The sequence below is a fragment of the Heptranchias perlo genome, chromosome 14 (assembly GCF_035084215.1).
Source record: "Heptranchias perlo isolate sHepPer1 chromosome 14, sHepPer1.hap1, whole genome shotgun sequence".
Lineage (NCBI taxonomy): Eukaryota > Metazoa > Chordata > Chondrichthyes > Hexanchiformes > Hexanchidae > Heptranchias > Heptranchias perlo.
In genome coordinates this window covers 40,752,175-40,780,039 of record NC_090338.1, presented here as the reverse complement: position 1 = coordinate 40,780,039, position 27,865 = coordinate 40,752,175, and the positions used below count along the sequence as shown (strand labels likewise).

The window sequence follows — 27,865 nt, the reverse complement described above, 5'->3', positions numbered from 1 at the left end:
AAGTACTGAACTGCACGAAATAGCCGGCACGCTTAACACGTTTTAAGCGTGTAATTGACACTTATGGTAATGACAAATGGCCAGCGCCATTTACCTGATATAGGCGGCTGTCTGTGATAAACGTGAATGATGTAAGTGGTGGGGACTGTACAATGATTTCCTATGTCTCCAACTATTAAGTTTCAGTACAAAATTGATGTTATTTATACTGTCCTACTGTTACGCTACAGCTTTGCTTACTGCACATTTCTGGAAATCCTTTAAATAAATTAGCTTATCAAAAGTCAAAAGGTTCTTACTGACACAATTATCACTGTTGAAAAATAATTTTATTTCAGCATCTTCAAAGTTTCAGTGTTGGGAAATTAGGTATTGTACAATACTTATAAATTGATTATATTTGTTTACAGCCTTCTCAAAATACCACAATAACTCAACTAAAAAATTGTGCTACAGTTTTTATTCAACTCATGTAAATTTTAATTTTACAGCATGCAATTTCACAATCATTTGTGTGATTGGGCCTCAATAAATACAACTCTAAATATGTACAATAAATGACACTAGCATGTGCAATTCCTGCACTAGTTTCAGACCTGGAGCCATATTTGCAAAAAGGTACTGATGCAAATAAGTATACTATTAGCTAAATTTGAAAAACACAATGTGTCATTTTGTATACTGCATGACCATTTGTGAATATGGCTCCTGGATGTTTAAAAGTTATTTCCAATAATTGTTTTGTTGAGCTTAAAAAGAGGAAATTTTTGTATTTAATCAAAATCTCACTTATTTTATTTAGAAATTCTATTTTTAAGCATTTTACTCAGCAGCACAAACCCAATAAATAGTAGTATTTTTGCAATATAATGAAGCAGAATCTGTGTCCAAGAACTATTGGTTCAGCACTAATTCAGAAGTTTCATAGTGCAACCACATTTTATGCCAATATACAGGGACTGCAAAAAAATTCTCAAATTTACAGAACACTTCTGAAAGTTGCAGGTATGACAACTTCAACATGTTTGTGGTGATAATTCAACTGCTTAAATTAACAGGCGGATTTGAATAGAGTGCATTACTAATGAAGCACTGCACTTTAATCACAATTAAACTGTCTTTAAAATTAAAATACCTTTGAGTCAACACCTATTAAACTTGCCTATAGCTGTCCGTGGCTAATGAACAGATTGCCAAGTTATACGTGTTACAAACCAAACGGCCACACTATTCATGTTACAAATGTGAATCTTATACAGTAAGGCTGGTACTGGAGTAACAAAAACAGAATCACAGGTACTAATTAAAACTATCCACCCTTAATGTAAGGAAATGAATATACCTCATGTATAAGTCAAAAATAAAAGTATTAATCTAAGCTCAATGAAAGTTTTAATGCTAGCTACCAAACATAACTTAATTTAGCCATTAATCCCATACTACAGAGTCATGGCTTCTCCTTAAGAACCACCCTGAATGGATAGATTTTTTCAAAATGCATTCAAGTTTAAACAACCAATATGTTTGGTTCTGGTATTAAATGTAACAGTTTTAGAACTTCCTTTGATGTTAATCCAGGTTTTGTGAAGTAAAGCTACAATTGTTGTCATCCTCCCCTTTGAAGTTCAACAAGTCTGGACAATTTTTCACAGTTTTCTGTTTTAAGAGATTCAGCTTTCTGCTTCAGACGCTCATCCCTGTATAACCTGGCCAAATTCAGCAGATCAGTTTCTGAAAAAAAGAGCATACTTAATTCAGTGAGTAGCATCTAAGGAAAAAAAGAATATAGGTACAGAACAAACCAACAATAACAGAAAATGCTGGAAAAGCTCAGCAAGTGAGGCAGCATCTGTGGAGAAAGAAACAGAGTTAACGTTTCAGGTCGAAGACCTTTCTGACGATACTGCCTCACTTGCTGAGCTTTTCCAACATTTTCTGTTTTTATTTCAGATTTCCAACATCCGTGGTATTTTGCTTTTGAAACCAACTATATTCAAAGTTTCCCCTGCAGGAATAGAATAAAACCAAAGGATGCTGATTGGGTATCATAGTTGCATATTTACACAAATATAGAAGTGTATTTCGGCATGAACCAATAGTTGTGAACTTGCCCAAATACATCAGACTAATTCAACATGTGCTTCTTTTTATAGGAAGCCACCTCAAATAGTTTAGAAGGGCAGGAAAGAGACTGTCCAAATTAATGTTTCAAAATTAACAGAAAAAATATAATACCTATGTCAGATGTAACAATAAACACAGTGCCCACTGGTCCACACTAGTGCTCTATGTCACCTGGGCATGCATCAGAGATTGAAACAAAAGAAGTATAAATTGTATTACATCTGATCAGGTCTAGTATCACAGCAGGATTCATGTGTGGCTTACTTACACAACCTAAGCACTGAAAAAATAAAAATGTCATTTAATGTAAATTATTTTTCTCGTGAGATGTAAATTACCAATGTAACTAAATTCACTACACAACTGAGTAACAGTCCCTGCAAAAACAAATCACCTTACAACTCCTGATGTAAATGGCTCATGTTGGATGTTTGTGCAAGAAATGTGTTCTCTTGGGGCTGGCAAATTGAAAGGAATAGGAATCAACTGTATTAAACTGTTATTGTCACAATCAGCATCCCTGTTAAAGAATTAATTACAAAGAACCATTAAAACCTTGAGTTTTTGTCTTTTCTTTGATTTAAAAATATATTGTTCTTATCATGAGTGCAGATGCTATTAGAAGAGGGAGGATATCTGGCATGGAGGAATTACTAAACTAGACATTGTGAAGGAGCTGAATTATCAATAGACCTAGCCATTAACCTAATGGTGCTTCAACTGTTTGTGCTAGTACAACTAAATTCTTCAGCCCATAGGCTTTCATAATCCTGTATATCTACTAATAGTAACTGAGCTCCCTCACATGGTTGGGCTTAGTAATACGTGCACTGTTCTTACAGAAGTCAAAAAATGAAGAAAAACTTGTAGTCTGAAAACACTCAGTTTACAAAACCTACTACAGTTTAAAATGCAAAATTCTATTTTCATATGCCTTGGCTGGCAGTAAATATGTTTCTGTATGTTCAAACAGCTAAAAACACATGCAGCCAATTCAGAGAGATCATCATTTCCATGAACCTGGCAGTCTATGGATTTGAAAAAATCTTTGTAATGCAAAAAAAAAACAGAATTAACATTTTCCTTCATTAGCAAGCTAGGTCTTTTAAATGCGTACTTACTTTGCTGTTTTTCCTTCCAGCAGCTATTTTGAAGGTGATCAATGTAGTCATTCTCAACATTCTTTTCCACATTTTGCAACGGTATGCCTCGGTACTCTTGCTCAAATCCTTTGTCAACAAAATATGCTATTTTCAAACGTTCAGTTTCTCTGGACAGAACATGGCCTAATGACCTGAACAATTAGAATGGGTGTTATGCAGTTATCCTCTATATAGATTACATAAATCTATGCATAAAAAGCTAATTTTGCTACATTTAGTAAAACATCTATGGTACGTTCCAGATTTTTTATTACTCCAAGAAAGAATACAAAAGTGTCACAATGTCTGGTTCTCCGGTTTTTGCAATCCTGTGTAAAGAGAATATTTTTGTAGCAGTAGTATTAAAACATCTATATGCTGTATTTTTAGCACCCTCTGCTGACTAAGGGTGCAGTGGTACATACATTTTTTTTTAACTAATTGTATATTCTTGTGCAATACTGTGCACTGGGTGGCATTTTTTGTGGCCTGTATTAGTTTCAACTTTTTAATCTCACAATGCTCAAGATTCGTTCATTCTATCTCCACTAGTACCCACCATTTAAAAGCAATTTCTCAGCATGTTTCATTTTTAGACCCTAAACTGTGATTAAAATTAATTCTGCCCTCTCGTGGTTGCACTACAACTACAAAAAAGATCAATCATCTCATACATAACCATATAGGTGATGTGCACTTGTTATGTATGAATTTAGAGAGTGTGATCACTAAATTGGTACTTTTGCTCATTAAGATGACAGAGAAAATCAATCTCCCCTTCCCCCACCAATCTTCTCCCCTTCTCATCTTCGGGCATGTTGAAATATATTTTCACAAGCACTTGCAGTCCTCCTGTCCTCACTTAAATGGCTATTTGGGTATGAAAATAAACAGTCAGTGCTGGCAGCAACCACAGGTGACTGAGGGAGGGGTTCACTGCAGCTAAATCCATCCTATTCTCAATATCCATAAACATATACTTTTTGGGGGGGGTGGAGCACTGGGTAGCAATTATGAAAAGAAACCCCAAGTGATTAATTTTCCCATTCTTGTCTCAGGCATCCTGTGCTAATTGCAATGCCCTGTTTTAATTCAGGCTGGCTTGCTTCTTTAACCTTGCGTATATAAAGAAAGAAAATAAATTACATTTATATAATGCCTTTTACATTCTTAGGACATCCCAAAGCACTGCAGAGACAATTAATTACTTTTTGAAGAGTAATCACAACTGTTTTGTGGGTGAACATAACCAATTTCGCACTACGTCCCACAAACAGCATATGAGATAAATAACCAACTAAAACAAATTAACCGGTTAAGTGGTGAATGTTGACCAGGACACAGGGAGAATATCCAGAACTTCTTTGAAAAGTGCATGAACTCTTGGATCCACTTGAACAGGCAGATACATGTGTGGTAAAGCTATCTGAACTATTTGCATATTGTACATTTTTTTTAACATTACTACATTTATGGCTTTTCTGTCTGCACCATACTGAAGTACAATGCATTCTAAGAAAAACAAAATAATATTACCCACGGTTGTTTTTGATATACAATACAAAAATGGTGTAACAAAAAAAAAATCACATTAATCTACATTGCCAATGTAGGCTGCATTCAGGCCTAGGTCCCATTGATAAAAGGGCTTACAACACCACCCATTTCTTCAGCTAGTTTTAAAAAAATAACAATTTAGACTGAACCTACTGTTAACCAGTCCAAATAATCAAGAGCTGCTGTTAGATAAATCTACCCACCTACATGAACAGTTCAAGATAAAATTGTTAATGTTTAATAAAGTAATTTAGCTTTTTCTTCCCTCCGCCGCGCCACCACCCCACCCCCCACACACAATTTGGGTGTAAATGCGTCAAAATAATTAAAGAAAAATGATTAGCACAATAACATTTTTAAAACATTAAACTTACGGCTTGTAGTAAAGGCTGTAAGGAGGATTGGTCACCATCAATTGGGCTACAAGCGACACAAGTACTAATATAAAGACTGGCAACAGCTGCACAAATGCTGAATAGGTTCCCTACAAAATGTGCAAGAAAGGAAAACAGTCAGTTAAGAAATCTCTAATTGACTTAAATCACAATGGGTGAAATCTTGTTTTCAACATTTCCTTAATCTTAAAAGCATAAGTTTGTTTCCCAGCAACCAATTCCTTTGCTTGTTTATTGTGTATGCTGAATCTCAATTCTCCACACATTATGCTTTATTAAAGATTCTTTCACTAATGCAGCTATTTTTTTTTTTAAAATTATGGACTGGTTATTTGGAGTAGAGACCTTCATGTAACCACCCTGTTTACTATGTGTTGCAAATAAATCTCCTCACTCCAATTGTCCTGCATAAAAAAGGCCAGATGATTTGTGACATCAGATTTTCCATCAACTCTGCTCTTAACTGGAAGGTAGTAATATTCAAGTGGAGGAGCAGGTGAGGTAAATCATACTACAGTAGTTAATATATTTTACTACAAATTTGAACACAAAATATATCCAACTGCAGAGGTTTGATCAGCAATCTATGATTAGGTCCAACAGGCATTTAACTTGAGATTGACCTTTTAAACTTCAATGTTCCTTTTTGAGAATAAAGGGAATTTAGGGTTCTTTTTTCAATTTTTTTTAATTATTCGTTCATGAGATGTGGGCGTCGCTGGCAACGCCAGCATTTATTGCCCATCCGTAATTGCCCTTAAGGTGGTGGTGAGCCGCCTTCTTGAGCCGCTGCAGTCCGTGTGGTGAAGGTTCTCCCACAGTGCCGTTAGGTAGCGAGTTCCAGGATTTTGACCCAGCGACGATGAAGGAACGGCGATGTATTTCCATGTAGGGATGGTGTGTGACTTGGAGGGGAACGTGGAGGTGGTGTTGTTCCCATGTACCTGCTGCTCTTGTCCTTCTAGGTGGTAGAGGTCGCGGATTTGGGAGGTGCTGTCGAAGAAGCCTTGGCGAGTTGCTGCAGTGCAGCCTGTGGATGGTACACACTGCAGCGATAGTGCACCGGTGGTGAAGGGAGTGAATGTTTAGGGTGGTCGATGGGGTGCCAATCAAGCGGGCTGCTTTGTCCTGGATGGTGTTGAGCTTCTTGAGTGTTGTTGGAGCTGCACTCATCCAGGCAGCTTGTGCCTTGTAGATGATGGAAAGGCTTTGGGGAGTCAGGAGGTGAGTCACTCACCGCAGAATACCCAGCCTCTGACCTGCTCTCGTAGCCACAGTATTTATATGGCTGGTCCAGTTAAGTTTATAAGTCAACGGTGACCCCAGGATGTTGATGGTGGGGAATTCGGCGATGGTAATGCCGTTGAATGTCAAAGGGAGGTGGTTGGACTCTCTCTTGTTGGAGACGGTCATTGCCTGGCACTAGTATGGCGCGAATGTTACTTGCCACTTATCAGCCCAAGCCTGGATGTTGTCCAGGTCTTGCTCCATGCGGGCACGTACTGCTTCATTATCTGAGGAGTTGCGAATGGAACTGAACACTGTGCAATCATCAGCGTACATCCCCATTTCTGACCTTATGATGGAGGGAAGGTCACTGATGAAGCAGCTTAAGATGGTTGGGCCTAGGACACTGCCCTGAGGAATTCCTGCAGCAATGTCCTGGGGCTGAGATGATTGGCCTCCAACAACCACTACCATCTTCCTTTGTGCTAGGTATGACTCCAGCCACTGGAGAGCTTTCCCCGATTCCCATTGGCTTCAATTTTACTAGGGCTCCTTGGTGCCACACTCGGTCAAATGCTGCCTTGATGTCAAGGGCTGTCACTCTCACCACGCCTCTGGAATTCAGCTCTTTTGTCCATGTTTGGACCAAGGCTGTAATGAGGTCTGGAGCCGAGTGGTCCTGGCGGAACCCAAACTGAGCATCGGTGAGCAGGTTATTGGTGAGTAACTGCTGCTTGATAGCATTGTCGCCGACACCTTCCATCACTTTGCTGATGATTGACAGTAGACTGATGGGGCGGTAATTGGCCGGATTGGATTTGTCCTGCTTTTTGTGGACAGGACATACCTGGGCAATTTTCCACATTGTCGGGTAGATGCCAGTGTTGTAGCTGTACTGGAACAGCTTGGCTAGAGGCACAACTAGTTCTGGAACACAAGTCTTCAGCACTACAGCTGGGATGTTGTCGGAGTCCATAGCCTTTGCTGTATAGAGTGCACTCAGCCGTTTCTTGATATCACGTGGAGTGAATTGAATTGGCGGAAGACTGGCTTCCGTGATGGTGGGGATATCGGGAGGAGGCCGAGATGGATCATCCACACGGCACTTCTGGCTGAAGATGGTTGCAAACGCTTCAGCCTTGTCTTTTTCACTCACGTGCTGGACTCTGCCATCATTGAGGATGGGGATGTTTACAGAGCCTCCTCCTCCAGTTAGCTGTTTAATTGTCCACCCCATTCACGACTGGATGTGGCAGAACTGCAGAGCTTTGATCTGATCCGTTGGTTGTGGAATCGCTTAGCTCTGTCCATAGCATGTTGCTTCTGCTGTTTATCATGTATGTAGACCTGAGTTGTAGCTTCACCAGGTTGGCACCTCATTTTTAGGTACACCTGGGTGCTGCTCCTTGCATGCTCTTCTACATTCCTCATTGAACCAGGGTTGATCCCCTGGCTTGTTGGTGATGGTAGAGTGAGGAATATGCTAGGCCATGAGGTTACAGATTGTGCTGGAATACAAACCTGCTGCTGCTGATGGCCCACAGTGCCTTATGGATGCCCAGTTTTGAGCTGCTAGATCTGTTCTGAATCTATCCCATTTAGCATGGTGACAGGACACCATCCAACATGTTGTGTGGCACTCAGTGTGAAGATGGGACTTCATCTACATGAGGACTGTGCGGTGGTCATTCCTACCAATACTGTCATGGACAGATGCATTTGCGACAGGTAGATTGGTGAGGACGATGTCAAGTAGGTTTTTCCCTCAAATGAAAACAGTCCCTACCTTTTTAAGGGAATAGGAACAGAAGCCAGTTCTATTGTTCGCGCCTTAGTATCTCACATATCCTACCTCATAGAAACGTTAACATTCACCTGAGTCCTATCCTCTTGCTCGTCCTCTTCCACCCTTTCATTCATACGGCGGCGGCGGCGGTAAATATGGGTGTACGTTGTCCTTCCATTTGTATAGGCATGAATATTACCTGGTCAAAAAGCAACGTCTATCAGAACGATATTCACATTAACAATTTCAAACAAACTTTGTGTGAAACAATTTATAAAATCTAGCACAGCTCTTGTCTTCCATGCAGAAATATTGGGTTTGATTAGGCAATGCTAGATTGTCATTTCAATGTAAATCATAATTCATGAAGGTACCTTCAGTATATACACTCAAAAAAAAATTACCAGTCATTTTTGTGTGTTACAAGTTTCGAATCTGCCTTAGATATTCTCTTAGATTCATTGGTGCTTGTCACTCCCATAGGGGCCCTAGTATCTTACATTTATAGGTGCGTCCATACTGTGTACTATCTAATTATACAACAGCATAACCCAGAGATGTAGCAATAGGACCATCTTATGATCTCAGCTGGATGCTGTGCCTCTCACATGTGCCCTTATATTGCTTCTCCAATCTTTTCAAAGGTGGACTGAGAAACACCTGGTAAGATGAGGCCTGATACAAATTGTTATGCTGCTTTATTTCACAAGACAGCAAGTGAATATAGATTAATAATTAGAAATAAATCACTTATTTAATTGAATCTCACTTTTCTCCTCAAAAACATGGAAAAAATAACAGGCCACACAGTCTATCCCTTTCATAGGGTAACTTACTTGTTTTTGGCATCATCTTTCTTTCAGACTTCTTCTAACTGCAAATACTAACCTTCTCCATTTCTAACTTCCAGCTCTAAGCCTCAAGCTCACTGACATGTTTAAAACCCTTTCTTTTCTCTCTATGTTCCTAGCCAGAGAATGCAGAGATGCTGACCTCCCCCCCCCCGTTAGTGATTTGCCAATACGCCCGTCAATAAAACCAGCTACCTCTCCTCTCCCTTTGGAGCAAGGGTTTAAAAAGAACATCTTCTGCTGTTTTCAAAACAAAGCGGTTCCATCCTGCCTAATGGGCCTGGGATAAGATAATTGACACTCACCGAATCAGTTTGGAATAGACAGTGAGCTTTCTTTCTATAACTCAGTGAAGAAGAAAAAAAATCAAAAATTAAGAAAGTGTCTCAGGCTTTAGCATCTCAAGGTATCTTCATGTTCAGACCAAGTAAAAATATAGGTATGGTCAAAGTTCAAACAGCCCATTTATGTATTTAACTTGACATTCAACATTTTGTTCAGCCTGTGCTAGATTTGTCTACAGTACATTTACGTACAATTGGCCATGCTATTAAAAAACTGAAGTGCAACTAACAAACAAAACAAATCTATGAACATAATCTTCAATAAATAGATTTATTCTTATATTGATCGTAACACCAATGGGAAAATCAATGCACAGAATTAAGAATGTTCTCCACTCTAGCTGGTTTCATGCCAGAGTTCAAAACTACATTTAAAACTATAATGGCCATTTTCTGCCAGTATGTCCATTTTATAAAATACTGTAATAAAAACTGTATACCTTTTAAGACCACAACAGACATGCAAAATTACATAAGTGATAATGCAATAAAGATATAAATATGGGCCTACAAAAGACCAAAGAAAGAGATAATGAAAATTAACACCAGGGGACCAAATCTGCTGACATGGTCAAGGAGACTGAATGGAATGGCAACCTTTCAGCTCTGGGACCTGTGTTCACAGCCAGCCCAGAATACAATGGGTGCAAGGGTCTATATAAAATGAGTTTGGACTATTTCAAACCAGTTCGCCAGTGTTTTGCTTCAATATTGTTGTTTGCTGCTGGCATGGTTTTAATTGTCTGCAACAGTTTGTGCCACAACAAACATGGGATTTCTAAAATCAATCATAATGCATACCTCCTCATTCTTAACTGCCCAAGTGCAAAGTAGATATTAGAGTGATGAAAGTGCAATCAGATTCAATCAGGTCCATAGTGCATGCAAATTGCTCTTAGAGAGACACACAATATAACTAGATATATCTCCTAAACTTTGAGCAAGCATTACCAGATGGGCAAATAATCATTGCAATAATTTCTTTTTGGTCAGTTAGGTGTCTGACACACAGGGAAACCCATTATCAAGCTTAAGAGTCAAACTACTGCAAAATCCATTTATGTCAAATTTTCTTTTGCTTGATATGGAGTGCACACTCTCTCCCAGTAGGGATACAGTCCACTCATCTAAATACAAAGAAATTGGTATCGCTGGAGGTTAACAAATTAATATTGCACAGCTTACCAGTACAGAATATGGATTAGTTTCCTGCTGCCTGTCCAGCTAGGGCCATCTTACCCATTAAGTAGTTTGGGAATCCCACTTCTTTATGCTGCAGATAGATCATCCAAGTCTGGACTGACAAATCAACTGTCCAGAAATTGGTTTACAGCTATTAGTCACTTGAAAACCAGGATTGCTTGAATATAGTAGGATTTGTGTCTCTCCGTACCTTCCTCCATGAAAGACTCCCAGTGTTAGTTTTATCAAGTTTGCTGCTTCCAATAGAAAGAAAAAAACTGAGGATCATGGAAATCTACACATTCGTCTGGCTGACATCAATAGTTTCATAAAAGATTTAAACAACAAATCCTTGGTTGTAGACCTGCATGTAGTATGGTTCCCATTTAGCTTAGCTCATTGTGATTATTCTAATTGAAATGATCTTTCTGTATGGCATTATAGTAATACCAACCTGTGGGGAATCTTCCACCAAAGAACATGTTAAATAAATCCTCAGGTGTTATATCTGCTTCAAATTCTCTGTAATAGTTTGAACTGTTGGCATGAGAACTGCGGACAGTTGGTGGTTCCTCTCCACGTTGATCATATTGCTTTCGTTTTTCTGGGTTGCTCAGAATAGCATATGCATTTCCTATTGCTAAAATAAAAATTAGTCATTTTAGTTACTAGTATTTGCATCCTTACTTTGCTATTTATTTATTTCAAAGGTTGTGAGCATAAACTTTCTCCAAGAATGTCTGACTAACTAAATTTACCAATCAAAAAAAAATTTAAAAGTAGATGACATATCTTTAGTTGTTAGTTACTCTTGGATTGAAGGTATATTCTTCTAGCCAATTTCAGAACATAATTTCAAAATTATGAAGTGTTTTGATAAGAGTAAATAAGGAGAAACGGTTTCCACTGGCAAAAGGGTAGATAACCAGAGGCCACAGACTTAAGATAATCGGCAAAAGAACCAGAGGGAAAATGAGGAGAAATGTTTTTACACAGCGAGTTGTTATGATCTGGAATGCACTGCCTGAAAGGATGATGGAAGCAGATTCAATAGTAACTTTCCAAAGGGAATTAGATATATACTTGAAAAGGAGAAATTTGCAAGTCTATGTGAAAAAAGCAATGGAGTGGGACTAATTGGATAGCTCTTTCAAAGAGCTGGCACAGGCACGATGGGCTGAATGGTCTCCTTCTGTGCTGTATGATTCTTAACATAATCTTTTTCCCCTTATAAAGACTTTTCGGCAGAACCACATGACATCCCCTTTCTGTTGCAAATAAGAGCATCTTAATGGTCACTGTCAATTAGTTTTAAATATGACACTGTCAATTAGTTTTAAATATGAGACATCACCAGAAGGTCAAGAAGTCACCCGAAAGACAAAGCCTGGAATTATTGTAGACAGTTCAGAATCTATATAACTTTACACAGGGTTTAAGGTGCCTATCAAGAACATAATTGGAAGAAATTCAATTTTTAATGGCAAAGTTTTGCAGTAAGCAAGAGGCGTTTTGATGCCCCAAACACTGGCATCAAGACTATAACTTGCTCTGTTCAAAAGCCAAACTGTTCATTTCAAACTGTCTGCTAAAATTTTCAAGAGCTTTCCCTACTTTTGAAAAAAGTGATCTATTCTGTTTAGCAAGAGATCAGATGCATTTTCAGAATGGAAAAGGTACTATCAAGATGGCCCTGGCCCAGCAAACACAAGAAATTTACTTAGAAAAGAAGTGGCATGCCATCCAATGCCAGGGATCTGAGCTTTTTGGGCTCATAAGCAAATGAGGTAACTGTACATTTCTGTACCTCCCCTCAAGGGATATTGATAAGTTGAGGATATGGACTAAAAAGTGACAGATGGAATTCAATGTCAATAAGTGAGGGCAAATGCATTTTGGTAAAAAAATAACAGCAGTAATTATACTCAATGGAAGTAGGCTCGGTGCTGTAGAAGAGCAGAGGGATTTGGGGGTATAGGACATTAAAGGCAGCACCTTTAATCACATGAGGTATCGACTATAAAAGCCAAGAGGTAAAATGAGCCTATATAAAACTTTAATAAGATCTCAGGGTACGTGTGCATTATTGGGCTCCACACCATATGAAAAATATTGAAGCTTTACAGAGTACAAAACAGATTCATTAGAAGATGGCCTGGTATGAGGAAATACATATACAAAGAAAGACTTGAAAAATTGGGGGGTTTTTTCCCCATCAGAACAGAGCAGATTAAGGAACGATAAGATAGAAGTACTTAAAAATTGTCAAAGGATGGTACAGGGTAATTAAGATAAAAGAAATTAAGGACAGTATTAGATCAAAAGAGGAGTCATATAAAGTTGCCAGAAAAAGTATCAAGCCTGAGGATTGGGAGCAGTTTCGAATTCAGCAAAAAAGGACCAAGAGATTGATTAAGAGGGGAAAAATAGAGTATGAGAGTAAACTTGCAAGGAACATAAAAGTGGACTGTAAAAGCTTCTACAAGTATGTAAGAAGAAAAAGATTAGTGAAGACAAATGTAGGTCCCTTACAGTCAGAAATGGGAGAATTTATAATGGGGAACAAGGAAATGGCAGAGCAATTAAACAAATACTTTGGTTCTGTCTTCATGGAAGAGGACACAAATAACTTCCCAGAAATGCTAGGGAACCAAGGGTCTAATGAGAAGGAGGAATTAAAGGAAATTAGTATTAGTTTAAAAAAGTGCTGGAGAAATGCTGGAGGATGTAACTAGTAGAATAGATAAGGAAGAACCAGTGGATGTGGTTTATTTAGATTTTCATAAGGCCTTGGATAAAGTCCCACATACGAGGTTAGTGTGCAAAATTAAAGCACATGGGATTGGGGGTAATATATTGGCATGGATTGAAAATTGGTTAACAGACAGGAAACAGAGAGTAGGAATAAATGGGTCTTTTTCAGGGTGGCAGGCAGTGACTAGTGGGGTACCGCAGGAATCAGTGCTCGGGCCCCAGCTATTCACAATAGCTATCAATGATTTGGATGAGGGAACCAAATGTAATATTTCCAAGTTTGCTGATGACACAAAACTAGGTGGGATCATGAGTTGTGAGGAGCATGGAAAGAGGCTTCAAGGCGATTTAGACAAGTTGAGTGAGTGGGCAAATACATGGCAGATGCAGTATAATGTGGATAAATGTAAAGTTATCCACTTCGGAAGGAAAAACAAAAAGGCAGAGTATTATTTAAATGGTGATAGATTGGGAAATGTTGATGTACAAAGGGACCTGGTGTCCTTGTACACCAGTCACCAAAAGCAAACATGCAGGTGCAGCAAGCAGTTAGGAAGGCAAATGGTATGTTAGCCTTCATTGCAAGAGGATTTGAGTACAGGAGCAAGAATGTCTTACTGCAGTTATACAGGGCCTTGGTGAGACCACACCTGGAGTATTGTGCGCAGTTTTGGTCTCCTTACCTAAGAAAGGATATACTTGTCATTGAGGGAGTGCAGCGAAGGTTCACCACACTGATTCCTGGGATGGCAGGACTGTAGTATGAGGAGAGATTGGGTCGACTCGGCCTGTATTCACTCAAGTTTAGAAGAATGAGAGGGGATCTCATTGAAACATACCAAATTCTGACAGGGCTAGACAGACTGGATGCAGGGAGGATGTTTCCCCTGGCTGGGGGGGTCCAGAATGAGGGGTTACAGTCTCAGGATACAGGGTAGGACATTTAGGACTGAGATGAGGAGAAATTTCTTCACTCAGAGGGTGGTGAACCTGTGGAATTCTCTACCACAGAAGGCTGTGGAGGCCAAGTCACTGAATATATTTAAGAAGGAGCTAGATAGATTTCTAGACACAAAAGGCATCAAGGGGTATGGGGAGAGCATGGGAATATGGTATTGAGATAGAGGATCAGCCAAGATCATATTGAATGGCGGAGCCGGCTCGAAGGGCTGAATGGCCTACTCCTGCTCCTATTTTCTACGGTAGATAGAAGCAGACTGTTTCCAGTAGTTGAAGGGGAAAAGAACGAGGGGCCATAGATACAAGATTAAATATGAGAGATTTAGAACAGAGTGCAGAAGAAACCTCTACACAAAAAGTTGTGAGGCTGTGGAATTCACTTCTAAGGTTAGTGGATGAGGCAGAAGCTTGGTCAACATTCAAGATCAGATTTGAACTCAGATTATATAATCCAATACTCAGTTTGTTTTGTTTACTGCCACCTCACATTGGATAACTGTCTTTCAGCTTCTCCCATGGCAACTGTTGCCCTACCCATGGAGTGCATCTCATTTTCTGTTTCATACAGATGCAAATTAGTCAGTGAGATCTTGTATCTGCTGCACCAGTGTTCAATCTGAACTGCATGTTCAAATTCATACCTTGAACACTGAAGTAAATCTATAGCTTTTTTGACTTTAAGGCAACTCTTCAATAAGAGTATGAGCACAGATGTCCCCTGGTTACTTTGCAAAGGTCCCATCAGGATGATGTACTTTTAAGAAGTGATACAATTCCTTTGCACTTGGAATGCGATGAGAAAGAAAAAACTCCCCAGCAACTCCTTATCATCTTCCTCATCCTGTGCCCCAACCGCTGTGGTCGATCTGCAGGAAACAAGGGTAGAATGTAAGATTGGGTGAGCATGAGAGAGAGAGAGAGAGAGAGAGAGAGAGAGAGAAAGAGAGAGAGAGAGAGAGAGAGAGAGAGAGAAGGTTCTGTGTGTTACTCCAGAGGGATGTTAAGAGTGACAGCATGGTCACTCAGTTATGAACCTGGCACCAGCTAGATGCCACTGACCTTGCCATCTCCCATGGCAAGAGTGAATGAGTGCCCAGAAGCTGCATGATCTTGTCCTCGAAGGGGGTAGCGGTTTAAAAGTGGGGATGTGCTCTTCGGTGCCTGTCTTTGACAGGCATTATGTGCCAATTTGTCCTGCAAGATAATGAATGGGGATAAGGCTAGCTAGATATGGGGATAATGATGAGTGTGCATCAAGTAGCATGGGGAGGTGAAACAAGAGGGGGCATGAGGCTGTTAAAGCGGAAGAAGGGGTTTTAAGGTACTGCATGATAAATAATTGCTGCCAGGGGAGCAGGGTAACCGTAATGTAAGATGCTGAGACATAGCCGCCCTTAACCAGAGTGCATTCTGAAGGGTGAGTTGTGCAAGCATTGATTTAAGAGGGTGAAGAGTGTGCTGGTGCCCAGGGTGGGCAAGAAAGAGGAGATGAGAGTACCCAGTGTGTATATCTCCCCAGTCTTGGTGAGGTCATTGAACTTTTTCCGGCACTATGCTGCAGTCCTGGGGTTGAGGGAGTCGGTACTCAGTGCCAGTGCCACCTTTCTCCAGACAGCACAAGTTACATTTCTGGGCGGCATTAGGAATCTATGCCCCCTGCCTTTGATTTTTATCAAGAAGGGCTTGGAGGTCTGAATCGGTGAAGTTCTGTGTTCATCATCTCTGGCTTGGTGCCATGCCTTGCCGCCCTCTGGGTCCAGATGGTGTCTGCGTAGTCAGAATTGTGTTCATGGATGATAAAAAATATCACTAAAGCGTGCAGTGAAATGAAAGAGCCAAGCTCGGTCCATCTCTTACCTGTTTGTCACCCAGTCTGCTGCTGAAGAGTGCAGACTGAACTGGCTTTTTAAAAGCTATACTGAAGTCTCCAGGTGGTTCAGTTGTTTATACCTGTTTTACACAAATGCAACAATGGGAATGCAAATGAGCAAACTCAGGAAACCCATGTGTAATTCCTTCTGCGGGCCACCAGCAAGTGCAAAATTTCTTTTAAAAAGAGGCAACAGTGGTGTAACTAGTTTCAAGGAAATTCTAGACATCAGTCTCATACTTTGCTAGAAAGGTGCTGTTCCTTATATAAGGATTAACTGAGCACATTTCCAAGTGTGCCTCAAAAGCAAGCATCCAAAGTAGATTTGTTTCACTAATGAAATTTTCTCTTAAGGAAACTAACAAGAGAAACAGAACTAAAGGTAGTACCTAGGTACTCTTAAGGAGGAGATCATATGGTTCTGATCAAAAAGTTCTGAAGAGGGACACAAATCATGGGAATTTTAACCAGCAAACTAAGTAACCTACCCATAGCATGTGAATTATTCTGAAAAACTAGTGAGAGTTTGGAGAATAAGTTCAGTGATTAAAGCAGCAACTAAAAATAAAATGAGTTTTGGTATTTTTTGTTAAGTTTCCAAAATTGCTAATAGTTGTCATTAAAATTCTAGAAATGCTGTGCCAACTTTGGTCAGTTTTTTTTGTAGGTAATTAAAATTCTATACTGTACTGGTCATTTAGTTACTAGTCCTTTATTCCAGTGTTTTAGGACTTTCCTTTATGGATATTTCTTCTTCTTGATTTCTACATAAATGTTAAGTTACAGCTTTGTACCTTTAAACGCGTCCGTTGCTCCAGGGGCACAGTTTTTATCAGGGTGAAACTTCAGTGCCAGCTTCCTGTAGGACCTCTTCAAATCCTCGTCATCAGCATTTTTACCAACTCCCAAAATTTCATAGTAATTCTTACATCTTTTTATCCTGCAAATTATTAACATAACAATTCATCTGATGGAAAATATTCCAGACTATATTCTATTCAGAGGGGGTTTGCCAGGAGAAAGGATAAGAAAAGTAAAGTTACACTGTAAATGTAGTATGATTTTGCATTTTACTTTTTTTGGTGCTGCCCTTTGAAGTGGCTGATGGCAGTGCTAGGGAATGGAACACTTTTTGTATCCAGTGTCAGCACTATGCACTTCCAGGTCAGCTACAACATAGCCAGAGACAGATTAAGCTGTCCAAGAAATATTGCGTAACACCAATTTTAGAACAGCATCATAATGTTTTGATCAGGCAGTATAGAAGATTTAAGTCAGTACCAGGATGCAGAATAAACTTTAAAGTGCAACATTACATTATGAAAAGTACTCTTCAAGATGCTTAATCTTATGAAGATTCACACCTTGAAGTTAAACTGTTATTAAAGTCATGGTCTTTCAATGCAGAATATTACTAGATAAATCACCGCCCCTGAATTCCACTAACAACATTAAGCGAACAGTAAAGTCTATGCCAAACCATAACAGCATTTGGGTCCAAGTAGAAATTTAAAATCAGCACTCCTTGTAAATATATTAAATCCCAATTAAAATGCAATCTTTCTTTGCAAATTCCAATTTAGTTGCATTTCTCTACAAGACTATGCCCAAGAAGAAACAGATATATCCTCTGCAATGATGATGTCATTATCCTTTTGTTAGCTTATGCTATATTTTACAAATTAAAGAAAGACTTGGATTTATGTATCACCTTATGACCTCGGGATGTCCCAAACGCTTTACAGCCAATTAGATACTTTTGAAGTGTAGTTACTGTTGTAATGTAGAAAACATGGCAGCCAATTTGCACACAGCAAGGTCCCACAAACAGCAATGTGATAATGACCAGATAATCTATTTTAGTGATACAGGCACAAATTCAAATTGGAGGGTATGACATGATAGCTATTACTGAGACATGGTTGCAGGATGGTCAGGATTGGAAACTAAATATACCAGGTTATAAGGTCTACAGCAGAGATAGGGAAAATGGAAAAGGGGAGGAGTGGCCTTAGTGATTAGAGATGAAATCACTTCAATGATAGAGGATATGATGAGAGGTAAGCAGCCAGAGACCTTATGGGTTGAATTAAGAAATAGGAAAGGATCTAAGACTATAGTGGGAGTTGTGTATAGGACCCCTGGCAGCAGCTCTGAAGTGCTAGATTGTATAAATGCAGAGATTAGATAAGCGTGTAAAAAAGGCATAGTGGTCTTAATGGGGGACTTTAACCTTCACATAGATTGGGGAAAGCAGACTAGCAACTGTCAGAAAGGTAGTGAATTTCTTGAGTGTGTCTGGGATAGTTTTCTACAGCAGTATGTCCTAGAGGCAACAAGGGGGCAAGCCATACTAGATTTAGTAATGAGTAATGAACCAGATTTAGTTAACAGCTTCACTGTGCGTGAACATCTATCCAATAGCGATCATAACATGATCGAGTTCAAGGTAGTGTTTGAAAGGGAAAAAAGTGAATCAGCTGCTAAGATTCTAGACTTGGGTAAGGCCAACTTCAATGGGATGAGATTGAGACTGTCCACAGTAAACTGGGCAAATCTGTTAATGGGTAAAATGACTGATGATCAGTGGGAAATGTTTAAAGAAACATTTAACGTGATACAGAATCGGTTTATACCCGAGGGGCAAGAACTCTACTTGTCAAAAAAACAGCCATGGACAACTAAAGAGGTAAGGGACAGTATAAGACATAAGGAAAGGGCAGACAAAAGGCAAAAAAATGGCACAGATCCTGGCGAATGGGAAAGATACAAAGATCAACAAAGGGTCACAAAACAGATAGTAAGAGCTACAAAAAGAGTGTATGAAAAGAAACTTGCAAGCGATATCAAAACCAATACGAAGAACTTTTATAGTTATGTTAGGAAAAAGAGGGTGGTCAGGAGCAGTGTTGGCCCCTTAAAAACTGAAAGTGGGGATATTGTCATTGACAATGGAGAAATGGCGGACATGTTGTATAATTACTTTGCAGAAATCCCAAGAAAACTAATACTGAATCGGGAACAGGGACTCAATAAAATTAACATAAGTAAAACAACAGTAATGAAGAAAATAATCCCACGAAAGAGTGACAAATCCCCAGGACCAGATGGCTTCTATCCCAGGGCTTTAAAGAAAGTAGGTGAGCACATTGCAGATGCCCTAACTATAATCTTTCAAAGTTCTCTAGATTCAGGAACCGTCCCTCTAGGTTGGAAAATTGCACGTCACTCCGCTTTTTAAGAAAAGAGAGAGAGAGAAACCAGGGAATGAGTTAGCCTAACATCTGTTGTGGGGAAAATGCTAGAGTCTATAATTAAGGATAGGGTGACTGAACACCTCGAGAATTTTCAGTTAATCAGAGAGAGCCAGCATGGATTTGTGAAAGGTAGGTCGTGCCTGACAAACCTGATTGAATTTTTTAAAGAGATGACTAAAGTAGTGGTCAGGGGAATGTCAATGGATGTTATCTGATAAAGTTCCACTTAGCTAAGATAGAAGCCCATGGAATCGAGAAAAAAGTATGGAGTTGGTTAGGAAGTTGGCTGAGCGAAAGGCGACAGAGAGTAGGGATAATGGGTAGGTACTCACATTGGCAGGATGTGACTAGTGGAGTCCCGCAGGGATCTGTCTTGGGGCTTCAATTATTCACAATATTTATTAACGGCTTAGATGAAAGCATAGAAAGTCTCATATCTAAGTTTGCCGATGACACAAAAATTGGTAGCATTGTAAGCAGTGTAAATGAAAACATAAAATTACAAAGGGATATTGATAGATTAGGTGAATGGGCAAAACTGTGGCAAATGGAATTCAATGTAGACACATGTGAGATCATCCACTTTGGATCAAAAAAGGATAGAACAGGGTACTTTCTAAATGGTAAAAAGTTAAAAACAGTGGATGTCCAAAAGGACTTAGGTGTTCAGGTACATAGATCATTGAAGTGTCATGAACAGGTGCAGAAAATAATCAATAAGGCTAATGGAATGCTGGTCTTTATATCTAGAGGACTAGAGTACAAAGGGGCAGAAGTTATGCTGCAGCTATACAAAACCCTGGTTAGACCGCACCTGGTGCACTGTGAGCAGTTCTGGGCACTGCACCTTCGGAAGGACATACTGGCCTTGGAGGGAGTGCAGCGTAGGTTTACTAGAATGATACCTGGACTTCAAGGGTTAAGTTACGAGGAGAGATTACACAAATTGGGGTTGTATTCTCTAGAGTTTTGAAGGTTAAGGGGTGATCTGATCGAAGTTTATAAGATATTAAGGGGAACAGATAGGGTAGATAGAGAGAAACTATTTCCGCTGGTTGGGGATTCTAGGACTAGGGGGCACAGTCTAAAAATTAGAGCCAGACCTTTCAGGAGTGAGATTAGAAAACACTTCTACAGAAAGGGTGGTAGAAGTTTGGAACTCTCTTCTGCAAACGGCAATTGATGCTAGCTCAATTGCTAATTTTAAATCTGAGATAGATAGCTTTTTGGCAACCAAAGGTATTAAGGGATATGGGCCAAAGGCAGGTATATGGAGTTAGATCACAGATCAGCCATGATCTTATCAAATGGCTGAACGGGCTCGAGGGGCTGAATGGCCTACTCCTATTCCTATGTTGGTTGAGGGATAAAGGCTAGCTGCTTCACCACAGAAATGGAAGGGGAGAAGATGAAAAGTTAGAGGAAGAGTCACATCAGGCTATTCTGTTAAGCTTTTAAGTTGGTTCAAACAGAACTGGCTGAGGCTTGGGAAAAGGTAGTTCAATGGAAATTGGCAAATGGACTGGTGAGACCAAAGGTAAAAGAGGGAAGAAATTTACCTTCAAAATTTAAAAGAAATGGATCAGTTACAGGTGTCCATAACAGGTGAAATAAAGAAAGGCTGTATTACTTCCAAGATTAGCAGGTAGCTGGGAGTGTTACAAGTCTCTTATTCTTAAGACTCAGCTGTTTGCAAGTCAAAGATTGCTATGTGATTTAGAACTTTATCTAAATCCAGCAAGGAGATACAATCTTGTGATACATTCTCAAAAACCCATTTATTTTGAATTTATGAATGCAAGTGTGTATTCACTCTAAATTCACACCCTTTCCTTCTAATCTCCCCGAGCAACCTATTATCTGACATCCAATTTTGCCATTCTTAATTAATCTGTCAAGGAGTTAACTTCTGCTTTTCAATTTCTCTATCTGCCAGTCAGCACCTTCCCATATCAGCACAGCTGAACTTGAGAACTCAGCAGAGTTAGGGCCAAATGTGCTGCTCACCTCTCGGTAGCATCAACTATTGGTACTTCAACACACTCAGCTACCTCACTACTAAGAGCAACCAGAATGAGCCAACAGCAGAAATGCCAAGCAGACTTTAATGCAGCTGTATAATAAAACTTGGAAAGATACTTTAACTGTAAGGAGACATTCTTTTTGCCTTTACAGGTACAGCTGACTCTTAATTTAAAATTGTTTTGCTCAACAACAATCAAATCATCCAGTAATTCCAATTAAGCAATTTAAATAAAAAAGCACAGAAGCATGTTTTTGCACAATTTCAATTCAAAGTAACAGCTAATTTAAATTGAGCAATTTTGAATTGAGAATAGATTGTAATCCTTTTAAAACAGCAGCACCACAATGTACACACAATTTACACAAACTTCACCTGTATCAAACAAAAGTACCTATCTATAACTTTTAAGAAGTGTGTGTGCAATACATTTGACTCATTCTTACCTTCGTACCCCCTCTAGCTGCTCTTGAGTGTAACTCTTGGCAGCTTCACTGATTCCAGCAGGCGTATTTCCATTCACACATCTTTTCAATCTACTGGATTTATTAACGGCGTCACCTGCATCCTTGTCATTGCTCCAACCAGCTGAACTTCCATTTCTAATTATTGAATCGATTAATACTAAAATTTAAAGAGAAAAAATTATCTTAAAATAGGATTTTTAAAAATTGCATTGTGAAACTTAATAAAACTGCAAAAATAACAATCACGCAATTTATAGATTTAAGGAAGTTAGCTCAATTTATTTTAAAAAGCAAAGTGCTCATTTAATTTTGGCTGTTATTTTATCTATAAGTACTCACATTATAATAACTTGGAAGGGTACTAAACAGTGAGAAGGATAGTGGTAGACTTCAAGAGGATATCGACACGCTGGTGGCATAGGCCGACACGTGGCAGATTAGGTTTACCGCAGAAAAATGCGAGGTGATGCATTTCGGTAGGAAAAAGGAGGAGAGACAATATAAACTATAGGGCACAATTCTAAAAGGGGTAGAGGAATAGAGGGATCTGGGGGTATACTTCACCTGTTAAGTATAAAGTACTTTCTAAAATACAGAGTAACTTTGCTCTTGGTTCTATATATGTTACTAGCAGTAGATTGATTATATTAGTAATAACAAATAAAACAAGCTAGATGGGCATTGCACATTCAACAATCGTTGAAGGTGGCAGGGCAGGTTGAGAAAGCGGTTAAAAAAAAGCATACGGGGTCCTGGGCATAGAGAACAAAAGCAAGGAAGTCACGATGAACCTTTATAAAACACTAGTTCGACCACAACTAGAGTATTGTATCCAGTTCTGGGCACCGCACTTTAGGAAGGATGTGAAGACCTTAGAGAGGGTGGTGAGGAGATTTACTAGAATGATTCCAGGGATGAGGGACTTAAATTACGTGGATAGACTGGAGAAGCTGGGATTGTTCTCCTTGGAACGGAGAAGATTGAGAGGAGATTTGAAAGAGGATTTCAAAATCATGAAGGGTCTAGACAGAGTAGATAGAGATAAATTGTTCTCATTGGCAGAGGGTCAAGAACCAGAAAGCATAGATTTAAGGTGATTGGCAAAAGAACCAAAGGTGACATGAGGAAAAACTTTTTTTTTTAAACGCAGTGAGTGGTTGGGATCTGGAATGCACTGCCCGAGGGAGTAATGGAGGCAGATTCAAACATGGCCTTCAAAAGAGAACTGGATAAGCACTTGAAACAAAAAAATGTGCAGGGCTATGGGGATCGGGCGAGGGAGTGCGACTAGCTGCTTTGCTCGTGCATAGAGCTGGCGCGGACTCGATGGGCCGAATGGCCTCCTTCTGCACTGTAACCTTTCTATATTTCTATAATAATTCAAAGTTCATTAGAATGTTTGGTCAGAACAAAATTACCGTATTTCAAAAATATTAAAGGTTAAATCATTCCAAGTGGGACTGTTAATATTTACTGACAAAATACAAGAGGCAACCTAATTTATTTGTGCTTTATAAAATTTCACAATAATTTGCATCTATCTGCCAAATCAAACTGAATGTGCAATGCCCATCTAGCTTGTTTTTTTTGTTATTACTAATGTAATCAATCTACTGCTGGTAACATATAGAACCAAGAGAAAAGTTACTCTGTATTTTAGAAAGTACTTTATACTTAACAGGTGAAGTGTTGGTGCATTCTATTTGTGTTCTCAAGTTGTGCCAGGGAGTGGGAACATATGGATACTGTGCCTACAACTGCTCGTGGCTGGTTTCCAATCTCAATCCCATTGTTAGGGAGAGGCATTGACTTGAAGCTTGACATTTCCATACAGGGAAAGGGAGTAAAAAAAAAATCAGAAGTAGCCATCCATAGCTTTACCCCATGTATCTCTTTGTTGCCAGCTCAATTAGCAGAGGTGTGGGAGCAGGTTTTCTATCCACACTCAGCCAGGAACTGTGAATGACACAGGGAAAGTCAAAGGAAACAAGGAAATGATACACACTAAAAAGGTGGTTCAAAAAAAAAGTAAAAACAAAAGAGAAACACAAAGAAGAAATCCTTCCTCATACCAGACATAATACTAGAGCCACAGTGACAACAGGACTTTGCTAATGTATGTACATGCCTGTTTTATGGAGTCACTGGGCTGTTTACCATATTCAACTGCTATTTTCTGTGCATCTGATTAATTACGAGTACACCTAATCTAGCACATTTCAGGGTCAAGATTCACAATAATTTAACCAAAAACAGGCAGACCAGAAATATATAGTAGCCAATCATATTTCCCTACATTATAAAAGTGACTACACTTCAAAAGTACTTAATTGGCAATAAAACATTATTGGACAAGAAAGGCACGATATAAATGCAAGTTCTTTCTTTCTTTCACAATTGCTTTATAAAGTGAGGACAATATTTTTAAAATCCTATAAACTATTGATGACCAGCATTCCTTTGATTGCTCAAACTGCTGCAATCACACATGTAGTTTCTGATTGCTGTTTCCTGTAATCTATTTATCCATAAAGATTTAAAACATTCAAATTACTATCTGGCTTTCAAAGTTTTCGGTGACTTTAAAATACAGCTAAAATACCACTAATGAAACTTACTATACATATCTGTTTGTATCTATACTGCAATGATGCCTGACCATCCAATGATTTGAAAAGCAGCAGTTTAAATGATATGGTTAGTTGGGTATCTGAACATGTATAGTCAGGTTGAAAAGACTAGGTTTGAATGGTCACTGGGCAGACACGGTGTCCAGCGCAACGCACCATAAAAACGTGAAGGCATCGCTACCATGCTCCTAATCTTAACATGGTTACATGATACTTAAATGGTAGTTCCATCAGTTGAAGGTGCAAAGTTTCAGAATCAACTGCTTGCCTCTCTACACAGAAACATTGCTTTACGAGCACATGGCCTTATACCCCCTCCAGGTAAAATCTTCCAGCAGCTGCTGGTCGCAAATCTCAGCTATCTGACAGCATCTTCCTCCAGGGTGGTGGGGCGACTTTAAACAAGGCATCTTAAGGCACCACAAGCCAATTACATAGGATTGAGGGGCGAGTTGACTAAGGTAGATTGGGAAATTAGATTAAAAAGGTATAACAGTAGATAAGCAGTGGCAAACATTTAAATAAATATTTCAATATTCTCAACAAATATACATTCCATTGAGAAATAAAAACTCCATAGGAAAAGTGATCCACCCGTGGCTAACTAAAGAAGTTAAGGATAGTATTAGATTAAAAGAAGAGGCCTATAATGTTGCGAAGAAGAGTAGTAAGCCTGGGGATTGGGAGAGTTTTAGAAACCAGCAAAGGATGATTAAAACATTGATAAAAAAGTGAGAAAATGGAATATGAAAGTAAACTAGCAAGAAATATAAAAACAGATTGTAAGAGCTTCTACAAGTGTGTAAAAAGGAATAGAGTAACAAAAGTGAACATTGGTCCATTAGAGGCTAAACAAATATTTTGTATCTGTCTTCACAGTAGAAGACACATAAAGCATACCAGGAATAGTGGGGAATCAAGGGAGTGAGGAACTTGAAGTATTAATATCAGTAGAGAAAAAGTACTGGAGAAACTAATGGGACTAAAAGTTGATAAATCCCCTGGACCTGATGGCCTACATCCATGGGTTTTAAAAGAGGTGGCTGCAGAGATAGTGGATGCACTGGGAATTCTTAAAGATCAGATCCAGATTCTAGAACAGTCCCAGATTGGAAGGTAGCAAATGTAACCCCGCTATTCAAGAAAGGAGGGAGAGAGAAAACAGGGAACTACAGGCCAGTTAGCCTGACATCAATCGTCGGGAAAATACTGGAATCCATTATTAAGGAAGTGGTAACAGGGCACTTAGAAAATCATAATATGATTAGGCAGTCAACATGGTTTTATGAAAGGGAAATCATGTTTGACAAATCTATTAGAGTTTTTTGGGGATGTAACTAATAGGGTAGATAAAGGGTAGCCAGTGGATGTCGTATATTTGGATTTTCAAAAAAGCATTTGATAAGGTGCAACATAAAAGGTTGTTACGCAAAATAAGAGCTCATGGGGTTGGGGGCAATATGTTAGCACAGATAGAGGATTGGTTAAATGACAGAAAACATACAGAAGGGATAAACAGGTCACTTTCAGGTTGGCAGGCTGTAACTAATGGAGCGCCGCAAGGATCAGTGCTTGGGCCTCAGCTATTTACAATCTACATTAATGACTGAAATGAAGGGACTGAGTGTAATGTATCCAAGTTTGCTGACAATACAAAGTTAGGTGGGAAAGTAAGCTGTGAGGAGGACACAGAGTCTGCAAAGGGATTTTGATAGGTTAGGTGAATGGGCAAGGTGGTGGCAGATGGAGTATAATGTGGGGAAATGTGAGGATATTCACTTTGGTAGGAAGAATAGAAAAACAGAATAATTTTTAAATGGTGAGGAACTATTAAATGTTGGTGTTGAGAGAGATTTGGGTGTCCTTGTACGAGAAACACAAGATAGCATGCAGGTACAGCAAGCAATTAGGAAAGCAAATGGCATGTTGGTCTTTACTGCAAGGGGGTTGGAGTACAAGAGTAAGGAAGTCTTGCTACAGTTGTACAGGGCTTTGGTGAGACCTCACCAGGAGTACCATGTATAGTTTTGGTCTTCTTATCTAAGGAAAAATATACTTGCCTTAGAGGCAGTGCAACAAAGTTCACTAGATTGATTCTTGGGATGAGAGGGTTGTCCTATGAGGTGAGATTGAGTAGAATGGGCCTATACTCTCTGGAGTTTAGAAGAATGAGAGGTGATCTCATTAAAACATACAAGATTCTGAGGGGGGTTTTTGGGGTAGATGATGAGAGGTTGTTTCCCCTGGCTGGAGAATCTAGACCTAGAGGGCACAGTCGCAGGATAAGGGGTCGGCCATCCACCACACCCCCTCTCACACACACACACACACACACACCATCCACCCCCATACACACACAATCCACCCCCAAGGCCCCTTACTGCTGTCTTGGGCCTGGCTTTCATTTAACATACAACGTGTTTGCATGTTTACAGCTGCTTTGACCAGGCGGGCCCACAAGCGATGCCGCTGCCCTAACAGGTGTCTTCCTGTAATCTGCATTAAATGAATCCGCTCTGTCAGTAGGGCCTGAGCTACGAGCCGAAGAGCCGCGTCCCCCGCCGGCCGAGTCCCCGGCCCCCCGGCGTTACCTTTCACTCGCTGTGTCGGGTATCTCTGCTGCGCCCTGTGCAAATATTGCAGGGCCTTCTCCCGGTCTCCGCACTTTAAACACCTCTGTGCGGCCTCGAAGCAGCGCTCCGCCTCCTCCAGCCCTGCCTCCATTGCCCGAGGCCGGGTTGTCTTCAGTTGCGGTTTTCCTCTCCTTTACCCGACCCGCCTCCCCCATCGGTGACAGGAAACTCCGACCGGAAACAAACCCCCAGCTCGGGGACTGACGTCATCCATCGAGTCAGCGCATGCGCGTCTCCGCCAGCGGCCATGTTTGTTGGGGGCATTAAAGTCTGTTCAGTTTCTCCATAACAACGCGTGGATGAACACATCAGCAGCCGATAGGCTGAGGTAAAAGCAGAGGCGGGTGATACAACAGGTGGAAGTAGGTGGTCTTTGTGATGGAGAGGATACGCGGTCAGCAACACAGCTCGGAATCAAATAGGATGCTGCTTTTGTGATTGATCTGCTTAAGCTTCAAGAAGTGGCCAGAGATGTGGATGGAATCAGTGGCAAGGGTATGGAGTTTGTGGTGGGGCTGGTTTTGGCTTTCGTTTTCCCAGTGTTTAGCTGGAAGTCTGACGAGCAGTCTCAGAACATAGAGGCAGTGGAGAGGTCACGAGAAGTGCTAAAGAGGTAGAGTTGGGTGTTGTCAGTATACATATGGAAGCTGACCTCATGTCGAC

The 27,865-nt window shown here is 39.8% G+C and overlaps 1 protein-coding gene and 1 long non-coding RNA gene across 2 annotated transcripts in view; one reads left to right on the top strand and one right to left on the bottom strand.

Annotated features, from left to right (window-relative positions):
* Positions 1-445: 445 nt before the first annotated feature.
* dnajc18 (DnaJ (Hsp40) homolog, subfamily C, member 18) lies at positions 446-27,385 on the bottom strand. Its single transcript, XM_067996335.1, has 8 exons — positions 27,161-27,385; positions 21,919-22,096; positions 16,987-17,132; positions 11,063-11,248; positions 8,321-8,430; positions 5,198-5,307; positions 3,246-3,418; positions 446-1,731 (listed from the first exon to the last, which is right to left on the bottom strand). The coding sequence occupies exons 1-8, from the start codon at positions 27,291-27,293 to the stop codon at positions 1,607-1,609; spliced, it is 1,161 nt and encodes a 386-aa protein (XP_067852436.1). The 5' UTR covers positions 27,294-27,385; the 3' UTR covers positions 446-1,606.
* A 61-nt stretch (positions 27,386-27,446) lies between these two features.
* The window catches only part of LOC137332467 (uncharacterized), a 47,096-nt gene continuing 46,677 nt past the window's right edge, over positions 27,447-27,865 (top strand). Inside the window, exon 1 of the long non-coding RNA XR_010965671.1 lies at positions 27,447-27,530. This is a non-coding gene — a long non-coding RNA (uncharacterized lncRNA). The remainder of the gene's footprint in view (positions 27,531-27,865) is intronic.